Source organism: Lagenorhynchus albirostris, chromosome 9, assembly GCF_949774975.1.
Source record: "Lagenorhynchus albirostris chromosome 9, mLagAlb1.1, whole genome shotgun sequence".
Lineage (NCBI taxonomy): Eukaryota > Metazoa > Chordata > Mammalia > Artiodactyla > Delphinidae > Lagenorhynchus > Lagenorhynchus albirostris.
The window spans coordinates 31,141,021-31,155,037 of NC_083103.1; the positions used below are offsets into that span (position 1 = coordinate 31,141,021).

At 37.2% G+C, this 14,017-nt stretch overlaps 2 protein-coding genes across 3 annotated transcripts in view; one reads left to right on the top strand and one right to left on the bottom strand.

Moving 5' to 3' along the window:
* The window catches only part of ANO3 (anoctamin 3), a 414,788-nt gene that overhangs the window by 89,523 nt on the left and 311,248 nt on the right, over positions 1-14,017 (bottom strand). The window contains 3 exon segments of the mRNA XM_060159496.1: positions 9,019-9,074; positions 11,284-11,390; positions 12,108-12,239. Of these exon segments, the coding sequence (XP_060015479.1) occupies positions 9,019-9,074; positions 11,284-11,390; positions 12,108-12,239 (295 nt within the window).
* Positions 1-14,017, top strand: part of MUC15 (mucin 15, cell surface associated) — a 90,600-nt gene that overhangs the window by 32,614 nt on the left and 43,969 nt on the right. The window lies entirely within an intron of this gene.

Here is a 14,017-nt window from a genome sequence, read left to right on the forward strand (position 1 = left end):
CGCGGAGTGGCTGGGCCCGTGAGCCATGGCTGCTGAGCCTGCGCGTCCAGAGCCTATGCTCCGCAACGGGAGAGGCCACAACAGTGAGAGGCCCGCGTACCGCAAAAAAAAATAAAATAAAAAAAAATAATGTCAGTTAATTTTAGATGTTTGCTATATTGTGGCCATTGAACAGTGCAAAACTATCATCTGAATGGTTCCAGACAACCAGGGCTCCGAGTTCCTATGAAGAAAGATGGCACCTTGAATCATGGTCTGTAGGTGCCTCAAGGCTGAAATGAGAGACACATATGGACTTTGCCTCTGGCTTTCTAAGAAAATAGATAAATTAATTAGGTAAGGGTGGAAAAGCAGTCTTCCCTAAGGGAGCCCAAAGTGTTTAAAACCTAATGACTGGAAGCTAAGGAGATGAAAGTAAAGATCAAGATTCTAAGACATCCACTTGAGAAAAGTTTGTTTGCTTGTGAAACTGGACTGACTTGTTAAGGTAGCCTGCCCTGAGATTGGGAAGGTAAGGGAAGGTGAACCAAAATCTCAGGTTTCTTTCATGTATTCCTGATAATCCTAAAATACATGACTTTCCTTCCCAGCCTCAGTGGTCAGACATAGGCATTTCCTGGGTTTTAGGCGCTAAGCTTTAGATCCGTAGTACCTCATTGTTCTGACTTGGCTCAGTAAACTCAATCAACCATAATGCTCTGACTCTTGCCCACCCATGCATTCTCATCCCTTTTCAGAGGACTATGTACACTCAGTGATCCCCACCACCTCCATGATCGGCCCCTTCCTCCAACTGACACACTTTTCTACTGTCTCCACTATTCATAATTGATGGGATTATCAATTCCATCAATATTTTAGGCAAACTCTTTCTCATATATATATTCTCCTTCTTCCCTTTCTTTCTTCTTTGTCATGCCAAATTTCACTGGACATGTCTCTTTCTTCCCTCTAGCTACCGTCTCTTTTGTAAGTAAAAAATAAATCTCAGCTGTGGGTGCAAAGTGTGAGACGGATACTAATAATACTCCTGCATTAAGGAAGAAGGAGGTCTAAACTGTGATTGTCCGTATTCAAATTATAGTCAGTGCCACTGACTCCATTTTCCTCTAAATAAGTCTTGTTTTTCTTTCTTCAAGTAGTAGTCTTTAAAATTGATAGAAAATTCCCGAGTCCATTTTATTGACTTGCTGCTTTGTTTTCGTTACTTGTATTTGATCAATATTGTTTTCCAGTCGTTTTGTGTATGTATACCATATACTAGTACTTCTACCAAATTATAAGAATAAATGGGAAAATGACTATTATTTACAACCTATTCCCAATAGTTTCCAAATTTCACACAAGAAACTATCAAATAAACTGTCAGAACACAGACTAGTTAGGTAAACAAAATTACTGAGAGAACAAAACAAACCTTCCTGTGCTACAGAAGCTCTCCCAGGGACTCAGGTTTGCCACTGAACAGTTTACCACTTACTGACTAGGTCGTATTTGACATGGTGTTTAATTTCTCTGCGCCTTGCTTCTGCATCTCTGCAATGGAAAAATAATAATATCTCCCCTCCAAAGTTATTGTCAGATGAGTGGGAAAACCCATGCACGGGACCTGTTGCACGAAACACTCTAACACATTATCTGTTATCATTATTTCTGTTCCTAATATAAGTAGGTATGCCATAATGAATAGAAGCATTGGAGTCTGGCTTCCTGGGCTCAAAACTGTGCCTTTAATACTTAACCTTTCTCTGCCTCAATTATCTATTTATAAAACAGAGTTAATATTATTGCCTATCTCAAAGGGCTGTTGCAAAGGTTAAATGAGATAGTCCATATGAAACGTTTAGCTCAGTACCAGACAGGAAGTGCTCAATACATTTTATCTTTATGAGTTATACTAGACTGTGAATTCCTCACGTATAAGGGTTATGTCCTATGAGTTCTTAGCCTTAAAAAAAAGAAGACTGATGGGCTTTGAAGACACACACATTAAACCTCTAAAGACCCTGTTCTTATTTTGAAATATATAACTGCCTTAAAAAGAATATAGGAGTCAGCTGATCCTTTAACCCCATCCTGTCTGAGCAAAGAACAGACGCCCTCTGGCAACCTACACGCAGAAGCGGGGCCAAATCCAAAGCTGAGCCCCGGAAGCTGTGCGAACAAAGAAGAGAAAGGGAAATCTCTCCCAGCAGCCTCAGAAGCAGCGGATTAAAGCTCCACAGTCAACTTGATGTACCCTGCATCTGTGGAATACATGAATAGACAACGAACCATCCCAAATTGAGGAGGTGGACTTTGAGAGCAAGATTTATGATTTTTTCCCCTTTTCCTCTTTTTGTGAGTGTGCATGTTTCTGTGTGAGATTTTGTCTGTATAGCTTTGCTTTCACCATTTGTCCTAGGGTTCTATCTGTCCATTTTTTGTTTTTTATTTACTAAAAAGAATATTTTTCTCTTAATAATTATTTTTTGTTTTAATAACTTTATCTTACTTTATTTTGTTTTATCTTCTTCCTTCCTTCCTTCCTTCCTTCCTTCCTCTCTCTCTCTCTCTCTCTCATCTTTCTTTCTTTCTTTCTTTCTACTTTTTCTCCCTTTTATTCTGAGCCATGTGGATGAAAAGCTCTTGGTGCTACAGCCAGGAGGCAGGGCTCTGCCTCTGAGGTAGGAGAGCCAACTTCAGGACACTGGTCCAAAAGAGACCTCCTGGCTCCACATAGTATCAAACGGCGAAAATCTCCCAGAGATCTCCATCTCAACACCAGCACCCAGCTTCACTCAACAACCAGCAAGCTACAGTGCTGGACACCCTATGCCAAACAACTAGCAAGACAGGAACACAACCCCACCCATCAGCAGAGAGGCTGCCTAAAATCATAATAAGTCCACAGACACCCCAAAACACACCACCAGACGTGGACCTGCCCACCAGAAAGACAAGATCCACCCTCATCCACCAGAACACAGGCACTAGTCCCCTGCACCAGGAAGTCTACACAACCCACTGAACCAACTTTAAACTGGGGACAGACACCAAAAACAATGGGAACTACGAACCTGCAGCCTGCAAAAAGGAGACCCCAAACACAGCAAGATAAGCAAAATGAGAAGACAGAAAAACACACAGCAGATGAAGGAGCAAGATAAAAACCCACCAGACCTAACAAATGAAGAGGAAATAGGTAGTCTACCTGAAAAAGAATTCAGAATAATGATAGTAAAGATGATACAAAATCTTGGAAATAGAATAGAGAAAATGCAAGAAACATTTAAAAAGGACCTAGAAGAACTAAAGATGAAACAAGCAATGATGAACAACACAATAAATGAAATTAAAAGTACTCTAGATGGGGGCTTTCCTGGTGGCGCAGTGGTTGAGAGTCCACCTGCCGATGCAGGGGACACGGGTTCATGCCCCGGTCCGGGAAGATCCCACATGCCGCGGAGCAGCTAGGCCCGTGAGCCGTGGCCGCTGAGCCTGCATGTCCGGAGTCTGTGCTCTGCAACAGGAGAGGTCACAGCAGTGAGAGGCCCGCATACCGCAAAAAAAAAAAAAAAAAAAGTACTCTAGATGGGATCAAGCAGAATAACTGAGGCAGAAGAACAGATAAGTGACCTGGAAGGGAAAATACTGGAAATAACTACTGCAGAGCAGAATAAAGAAAAAAGAATGAAAAGAACTGAGGACAGTATCAGAGACCTCTGGGACAACATTAAACACACCAACATTCGAATTATAGGGGTTCCAGAAGAAGAAGAGAAAAAGAAAGGGACTGAAAAAATATTTGAAGAGATTATAGTTGAAAACTTCCCTAATATGGGAAAGGAAATAGTTAATCAAGTCCATGAAGCACAGAGAATCCCATACAGGATAAATCCAAGGAGAAATACACCAAGACACATATTGATCAAACTGTCAAAAATTAAATACAAAGAAAACATATTAAAAGCAGCAAGGGAAAAACAACAAATAACACACAAGGGAATCCACATAAGGTTAACAGCTGATCTTTCAGCAGAAACTCTGCAAGCCAGAAGGGACTGGCAGGACATATTTAAAGTGATGAAGGAGAAAAACCTACAACCAAGATTACTCTACCCAGCAAGGATCTCATTCGGATTTCATGGAGAAATTAAAATCTTGACAGACAAACAAAAGCTGAGAGAGTTCAGCACCACCAAACCAGCTTTACAACAAATGCCAAAGGAACTTCTCTAGGCAAGAGACAGAAGAGAAGGAAAAGACCTACAATAACAAACCCAAAACAATTAAGAAAATGGTAATAGGAACATACATATCGATAATTACCTTAAATGTAAATGGATTAAATGCTCCCACCAAAAGACACAGACTGGCTGAATGGATACAAAAACAAGACTCATATATATGCTGCCTACAAGAGACCCACTTCAGACCTAGAGACACATACAGACTGAAAGTAAGGGGATGGAAAAAGATATTCCATGCAAATGGAAACCAAAAGAAAGCTGGAGTAGCAATTCTCATATCAGACAAAATAGACCTTAAAATAAAGACTATTAGAAGAGACAAAGAAGGACACTACATAATGATCAAGGGATTGATCCAAGAAGAAGATATAACAATTGTAAATATTTATGCACCCAACATAGGAGCACCTCAATACATAAGGAAAATACTAACAGCCATAAAAGGGGAAATCAACAATAACACATTCATAGTAGGGGACTTTAACACCCCACTTTCACCAGTGGACAGATCATCCAAAATGAAAATAAATAAGGAAACACAAGCTTTAAATGATACATTAAACAAAATGGACTTAATTGATATTTATAGGACATTCCATCCAAAAACAACAGAATACCCGTTCTTCTCAAGTGCTCATGGAACATCCTCCAGGATAGATCATATCTTGGGTCACAAATCAAGCCTTGGTAAATTTATGAAAATTGAAATTGTATCAAGTATCTTTTCCGACCACAATGCTATAAGACTAGATATCAATTACAGGAAAAGATCTGTAAAAAATACAAACACATGGAGGCTAAACAATACACTACTTAATAACGAAGTGATCACTGAAGAAATCAAAGGGGAAATCAAAAAATACCTAGAAACAAATGACAATGGAGACACGACGACCCAAAACCTATGGGATGCAGCAAAAGCAGTTCTAAGAGGGAAGTTTATAGCAATACAATCCTACCTTAAGAAACAGGAAACATCTCGAATAAACAACCTAACCTTGCACCTAGAGCAATTAGAGAAAGAAGAACAAAAAAACCCCAAAGTTCACAGAAGGAAAGAAATCATAAAGATCAGATCAGAAATAAATAAAAAAGAAATGAAGGAAACCATAGCAAAAATCAATAAAACTAAAAGCTGATTCTTTGAAAAGATAAACAAAATTGATAAACCATTAGCCAGGCTCATCAAGAAAAAAAGGGAGAAGACTCAAATCAATAGAATTAGAAATGAAAAAGGAGAAGTAACAACTGACACTGCAGAAAAACAAATGATCATGAGAGATTACTACAAGCAACTCTATGCCAATAAAATGGACAACCTGGAAGAAATGGACAAATTCTTAGATATGCACAACCTGCCAAGACTGAATCAGGAAGAAATAGAAAATATGAACAGACCAATCACAAGCACTGAAATTGAAACTGTGATTAAAAATCTTCCAACAAACAAAAGCTCAGGACCACATGGCTTCACAGGCGAATTCTATCAAACATTTAGAGAAGAGCTAATACCTATGCTTCTCAAACTCTTCCAATATATAGCAGAGGGAGGAACACTCCCAAATTCATTCTACGAGGCCACCATCACCCTGATACCAAAACCAGACAAGGATGTCACAAAGAAAGAAAACTACAGGCCAATATCACTGATGAGCATAGATGAAAAAATCCTCAACAAAATACTAGCAAACAGAATCCAACAGCACATTAAAAGGATCATACACCATGATCAAGTGGGGTTTATTCCAGGAATGCAAAGATTCTTCAATATACACAAATTAATCAACGTGATACACCATATTAACAAATTGAAGGAGAAAAACCATATGATGATCTCAATAGATGCAGAAAAAGCTTTCGACAAAATTCAACACCCATTTATGATAAAAGCCCTGCAGAAAGTAGGCATAGAGGGAACTTTCCTCAACATAATAAAGGCCATATATGACAAACCCACAGCCAACATTGTCCTCAATGGTGAAAAACTGAAACCATTCCCATTAAGATCAGGAAGAAGACAAGGTTGCCCACTCTCACCACTGTTATTCAACATAGTTTTGGAAGTTTTAGCCACAGCAATCAGAGAAGAACAGGAAATAAAAGGACCCCAACTCGGAAAAGAAGAAGTAAAGCTGTCACTGTTTGCAGATGACATGATATTATATATACAGAATCCTAAAGATGCTACCAGAAAACTACTAGAGCTGATCAATGAATTTGGTAAAGTAGCAGGATACAAAATTAATGCACAGAAATCTCTGGCATTCCTATACACTAATGATGAAAAATACGAAAGTGAAATCAAGAAAACACTCCCATTTACCATTGCAACAAAAAAAAATAAAATATCTAGGAATAAACCTACCTAAGGAGACAAAAGACCTGTATGCAGAAAATTATAAGACACTAATGAAAGAAATTAAAGATACAAATAGATGGAGAAATATACCATGTTCTTGGATTGGAAGAATCAACATTGTGAAAATGACTCTACTACCCAAAGCAATCTACAGATTCAATGCAATCCCTATCAAACCACCACTGGCATTTTTCACAGAACTAAAACAAAAAATTTCACAATTTGTATGGAAACACAAAAGACCCCGAATAGCCAAAGCATTCTTGAGAACGAAAAACGGAGCTGGAGGAATCAGGCTCCCTGACTTCAGACTATACTACAAAGCTACAGTAATCAAGACAGTATGGTACTGGCACAAAAACAGAAAGATAGATTAATGGAACAGGATAGAAAGCCCAGAGATAAACCCACACACATATGGTAACCTTATCTTTGATAAAGGAGGCAGGAATGTACAGTGGAGAAAGGACAGCCTCTTCAATAAGTGGTGCTGGGACAACTGGACAGGTACATGTAAAAGTATGAGATTAGAACACTCCCTAACACCATACACAGAAATAAGCTCAAAATGGATTAAAGACCTAAATGTAAGGCCAGAAACTGTTAAACTCTTAGAAGAAAACATAGGCAGAACACTATGACATAAATCACAGCAAGATCCTTTTTGACCCACCTCCTAGAGAAATGGAAATAAAAACAAAAATAAACAAATGGGACCTAAGTAAACTTCAAAGCTTTTGCACAGCAAAGGAAACCATAAACAAGACCAAAAGACAACCCTCAGAATGGGAGAAAATATTTGCAAATGAAACAACTGACAAAGGATTAATCTCCAAAATTTACAAGCAGCTCATGCAGCTCAATAACGAAAAAACAAACAACCCAATCCAAAAATGGGCAGAAGACCTAAATAGACATTTCTCCAAAGAAGCTATACAGATTGCCAACAAACACATGAAAGAATGCTCAACATCATTAATCATTAGAGAAATGCAAATCAAAACTACAATGAGATATCATCTCACACCGGTCAGAATGGCCATCATCAAAAAGTCTAGAAACAATAAATGCTGGAGAGCGTGTGGAGAAAAGGAAACACTCTTGCACTGCTGGTGGGAATGTGAATTGGTACAGTCATTATGGAGAACAGTATGGAGGTTCCTTAAAAAAACTACAAATAGTACTACCATATGACCCAGCAATCCCACTACTGGGCACATACCCTGAGAAAACCATAATTCAAAAAGAGTCATGTACCAAAATGTTCATTGCAGCTCTATTTACAATAGCCAGGAGATGGAAACAACTTAAGTGTCCATCATCGGATGAATGGATAAAGAAGATGTGGCACATATATACAATGGAATATTACTCAGCCATAAAAAGAAACGAAACTGAGTTATTTGTAGTGAGGTGGATGGACCTAGAGTCTGTCATACAGAGTGAAGTAAGTCAGAAAGAGAAAGACAAATACCATATGCTAACACATATATATGGAATCTAAGAAAAAAAAAATGTCATGAAGAACCTAGGGGTAAGATGGGAATAAAGACACAGACCTACTAGAGAATGTACTTGAGGATATGGGGACGGGGAAGGGTAAGCTGTGACAAAGTGAGAGGGTAGCATGGACATATATACACTACCAAACGTAAAATAGATAGCTAGTGGAAAGCAGCTGCATAGCGCAGGGAGATCAGCTCGGTGCTTTGTGACCACCTAGAGTGATGGGATAGGGAGGGTGGGAGGGAGGGAGATGCAAGAGGGAAGAGATATGGGAACATATGTATATGTATAACTGATTCACTTTGTTATAAAGCAGAAACTAACACACCATTGTAAAGCAATTATGATGTTAAAAAAAAAAAGAATATAGTATGTGCATGTATTGGGGTGGAGTTTAAAACTGATTCACATGTCATTCATGACTCAGCAGGCAGAGTTACCACAACATGACCTACTTAAAACTGGAAGAGAGGTAATAATCTGGCAGAAAATCAAGTAAATAATGGGGTGTAGATTTTTGGTTTCGGTTTGTCTTAGGTTTTTAGGTATCCCAAAGTAATAGGCACAGACCAGAACCTGCCCTGTTTGGAAGTTGTGTAAATCCCAAGCTGAGTCAAGCATGGAGCTGTGTTGGAGCAGAGGGCTATCTATGTCTGGTCAGAGTGGCTGAGCAATGTCCATGAGTTTCCTCTGAGGGTGGGATTCCTGGTACAGAGCAAATTGCAGAAGGGTTCTGGAGCACAGGAGCCAGTGTGCAGCCACAGATTATCATGGGGTCTCAGAAAGGTCCAAGGCCACTCACTGGATGAACCCTCAAATAAGGAATAAGGCAACTAGACTTAAGTGAAAAAAAAAAAAATGAGATCAAGCATTGAGCAGGAGAAACATTTTTTTTAAATGGAAATTGTACTTCAAAATTACCTCATGTGGGGGAAAAGCTGCTATATATGAACCATTGTTTATAAGTTTACAGATACCTGGAAAAAGAAGAAAAGAACAGTGCTTGAGTTAGTTTAATTGAAGACTTCCCTCTGATGCAACCTACATAATACTTGGGAAAATAAATTAATTTAAAAACAAAATAACCCAAATGACTTCCATAGCTTTATCACTTATGAGGACAGTGAGGTTGTGAAAGAGACTGATTCTAAGAGTCTAACTGTGTCCTTACAAGATTAATAAAGGGTTTGCAAGGTGCCAACATATGACACTTTGCCATATCATGAAATGTGGGGATTTTAATACCCACTTATTTGGGGGCACATGAGCCTGGAACAACTTTCTTTTTTACTCAAAACAAAATTTGGTCAAGGAAGCAGAGGAATTCCCCACTGCTCAAAATGTCTCAAAGGAGATTGGTATTGAGAAATCTTTAATTCTTTAATACTGATCCAAAGAGAATAAATAGCGATATGTGACCCTTCTTAAAATCTCTCCATCCCAATGAGAGTGTAGTGAAATGGACTGTCTCATATAGTTCTGGGAAGACTAGATATTTGGAAAATTCTTATGAAGAGCAATTTTCATTGCAATATTATTTATATTAGTAAAGAATTAGAAATAATTGTACATCCAAAATTGGGTTATTGTTTCATTATTATGGTTCAATCAATTATATAAGTGCTTGGTAAATGACAGTGATTTGATGAATGCTTACAATAGAATATTGTACAGCTATTTAAAATAATGTTTTCAGACATACTAAAGGGCTTGAGAAAGTACTCATAATGGTAATTTCAAAAAGGATTAAAAATTGTAAACATTGCATGCTTCTAATTATGAGATGTATATGTATATATATTCAGTACTAATTTGGTACAGTGAAAATTGAATGTAGGGATTTTTAAATTTTATTTTTATACCCTTCTGTGTTTATTGCATGGTTGACAAAGGGCATGATATCTTTACAATCATTTAAATGTCAATATTATTTTTTAAAGTCTACATAAGCACATAGTGCTACCATTTAGACACATTTGTAGTTTACATTCTGGATTTCTCTATCTTTATTTCTTGTTTAGAAAACTTCTGATTAAGTGTCAAATTTTTTATAAGGATTTAGTTTTTGAATTAATTATTTTGACTGCTCAGTAATAAATGAATTATTAATCAGAAGAGAACCAAAGTCTGAACATTCCTCTTTGGATGACTTGAAACATAGTTCATTTTACTAATATGGTAATCTATTTGAATGCAAATCCGTACATATTGGTACAAGTTTCCACTGGCTATCAACTCTTTCATTTGAAGGAATTTTAGAACATGACTAGCATTTTATTTCTTCAGCCATGTTGTACTTTTCACACTAACAAACGGCCAGCTCATTTGTTACCTGTTGTTTTCTGCTCTGCTCTGTGTAAACTTGTCAATTTTACTTAATTTTCCCAGGTGAAACTTTCTGTTTTCTTTTGCATCAGACATGTTGTAGCATACTGCTAAACATTCAAACAACAGAGACATTTAGAAATTTAAAATTAGCTGTAATCTCACCTCTCAGAGATAATGTCTAAAATGTTTCGTATAAATTCTAGATTTTTTCTTTTTTTTGTGAGTGTTTAGAAAACGGGATTACACATTATATTTACAGTTTTGTAATCTGTTTTTTTTCCACTTAATACTGCTTTACGGATATCTTTTGAAGTCAATAATTAGAGAACTGATACTAATTTTCAATCTCCATGAGTAAAGGGTCTGTGTCATATACTTTCCATAATATATAGTGTATAATAGATGCTGAATACATTTGAGTTAAGAGTGAATAAAATCACATCATTTTTAATGGATGCATTGTGTGCATATAGCCTAATGGACAGCTAAAGTATCTCCAGTATTATTCTATTCTATTCTTTGTCTACAAAGCCACAATGAACAAATATCTACATATATTGTTATTCAAAAGTCTGATTATTTCTTTGGGATAAATTTCTAGAAATAAAATTTCTGTTCCAAAGTTCTTGCACATTTCACATTTTGATACACATTGCCAAGTGCCCTTGAAAAAGTTTTTTGTTTGTTTTATTTTGTTTTCTTTCATTGAAAGGCTGAAAATACAACGTTTAGAGTTTGTTCACTGCATTATATCCTCATATCTAATGCAGGAAGGCAAAGCTTCAGTTGTTAAAAAATACTTCTGAGTGTAATCAGTAAAAGTAAATTCCATAGTATGTTTTTAATTAGTGTTCTTACCCACTTTTGATATTCCATTTTCATATTTGGTGTGCTGCAGCATGTGATAGACTATCCTGCTTCGAGTAGCATTGCTGAAGAAGGTGTCCTTATTGTTTATTATGAAGCTGGGAAGATAAGCGGATTGGTTTTAATATTCAATGCAGACCACAGAATCTAGCAACAGTTACAAGTTCCTGGGTAGTCATCCATGTATTTTCTCCATTAAAATGAATGCATGTAAAGTACAATAGATCAGAAGAGAAACCATCTTCTTAAAAAAAAATCATTTGGCTGAGAAAATATACACTTATAAATAATACAGGGCATTATCAAATATTCATTTTAATATCCTTCAGTTTATAAGGAAGCCTAAATGTCCTCATATTTCTTATTGAGCATGGAACAAGAACAGATTGTCCACTGGCTTCCATAAATTTTGTACTACCTTAAGTAATGTGGTTCCAAATAGAACACATTAACAATTGATGTCATTCCCTAATACTGCACTTTCCGAGCTAGCTTGTTTTCAGTACTTCAGCGACAAGCAATGTTTCTCCCTTCCCCTTCATATCCTACTGTTCCATTGTAGAAAGAGTTGTATGGAGTAAACATGAGAGCCAATGATGTAAAGAGCAAAAGGGTGACTTCAAGAGGAGGTAGGAGGTGGGAGGGGTGTTCCCTGGCACGGTCCAGTGGTTAAGACTCCATGCTTTCACTGCCAAGAACCTGGGTTCAATCCCTGGTCGGGGAACTAAGATCCCACAAGGCATGGCCAAAAAAATTAAATAACTAAAAAATAATTTTAAAAAAGAGGTGATGGGAGAAAAGAGATGGGAACTCACTGGTGAATTCGTGCACGGCTGAAGGGGCCAGTATAGCAGTCTGACTCCTCCAGGTCTGGGAAAGCTGACTTGTCAAGAACCATGGGGTTTTGGGACATCCATTTTTTGATTCTTCTAAAATATTTTTGCACCCTGGAACAAAGTCACATTTTAGAACTGAATTAGGTTGCACTCCAGAGCCATGCCTACCTTCCATTACCGTTCTGAAAGATTCCCAAAAGACATACACACACCCACATTCACACACACATTCATGCATTATTCCTGTACCCACACAAAGGAAATAATTCCAAAGCAAACCAAATCTGGCATTTATTTAAACTCTTTCAGGGCAACTAGATGATCCTCATAAGAAAAATCTGTGGAAAATCATCATACATAAAGATGGGGTAGGAAAAAGCATAAAGAATAAAACCAGCGAGATTGTTTATTAAAGTTGAGTGTATGTATGTATATATCTATATCTATATGTGTGGCTATAGATCACTTTAAAAACAATAGCAATGTGGCTCCAGAAAAGTGGAGACTGAAAAGAAAGAAATGGCTACAATGCACTCAACGCATTCAGTTCTGGGAGCCACAGGTCCTATGGTAACAGCAAGCGTTTCGGGTCAAGAAAAACTGGGTTCAAAGGCAGCTCTGCATTGTAGTAACTATGGAAATTTGTATAAGTTAGTTAATTTCTTGCCTTTGTTTCCTCACCCATAAAATAAAAGTAATAATATTGACATTGCTGGAGAGTTGTGAGTTGGTGTTTTACATTAAACTTGATTAACAATAAGGAGAGTTGAGTCAAGGAGTCTTTGCGGTACCTTTAAGACTTTAACGGGTTTGTAAATCACCTGAAGATCTTGTTAAAATGCAGATACTAATTCAATAGATTTAGGGTGGGGTCTGAGATTCTGCATTTCTAACTAGTTCCCGGGGGTGCTCATCCTGCTATCCACCGACTGCGCTTTGAGGGGTGGACTTAGCATAGACTCCAGGTTAGAGAACATTAAAACACTGTTTCAGGAAATCTCACATCAGGATACTTTGGCCTCAGCTTTAGATTACAGTCACAACCCAGTTCTATGTGGTATATATACTGATTGGAATCATATTTATTTTTCAAAAGACAAAAATGAAAGCAAAAGAGATACTGACTCCAGAGACTGATTCTGAAAATGAGATTCTGAGTTGCTATAATAACAGCTGTGTTTACTTTAAAAATGTGCTATATTTACACACTATTTATGAGGTTCTATCTTTGGCAGTTTTTGGACTTCTTCTGCAATAGTGAGTCAAAGTGGCAGGATATAATATTTTCCTAGAGAAGTACAATGCATCTTAATATTTGGCCAACTCTGCTTAAACTTTAAAAAATTTAGTACAGCCATGTGCAGGCAGACTGTATCTTAAAAATGATTTCATCCAAGTCTATTATGGTAAAATTACCATGTCTATATAATTTGAAATAAGCATCAAGTTTTGATTTTAGCATGTGAAGAGTTTGGACATTTTCTTTGCCAAGTAATGTTATCATTTAGATGCCAAGTCTTTTTTGGTTTTGGAGGGACCAGAGCATTTCTTTCTAGCCTAAAATAATAAATGAGTGTTATCTGAAGTGTCCATTTTGCTGCTTCTTATTACAAAGAAAGCCTCTGAAATCACAAAATATCGCTGTATTCCAGCCACTAGTGCACAGACATGTAAAAACACTGAATGGATTATATAGCAATTATTCCAACTTTTCAAAGTTAACCTAGTGGAGAAAACAATGGGATAAAAAATTAGAGGATGAATTTGCCAGTCATTGAAATTGAGCCAAACATTTTCAATCTTTGAGCTTTATGTTCCTCATCTGTAAAGAGAGAAAGTAATTCCATCTGTCCTACTTCATTAGGTGGCTAGGAGGATCAAATAAAAGG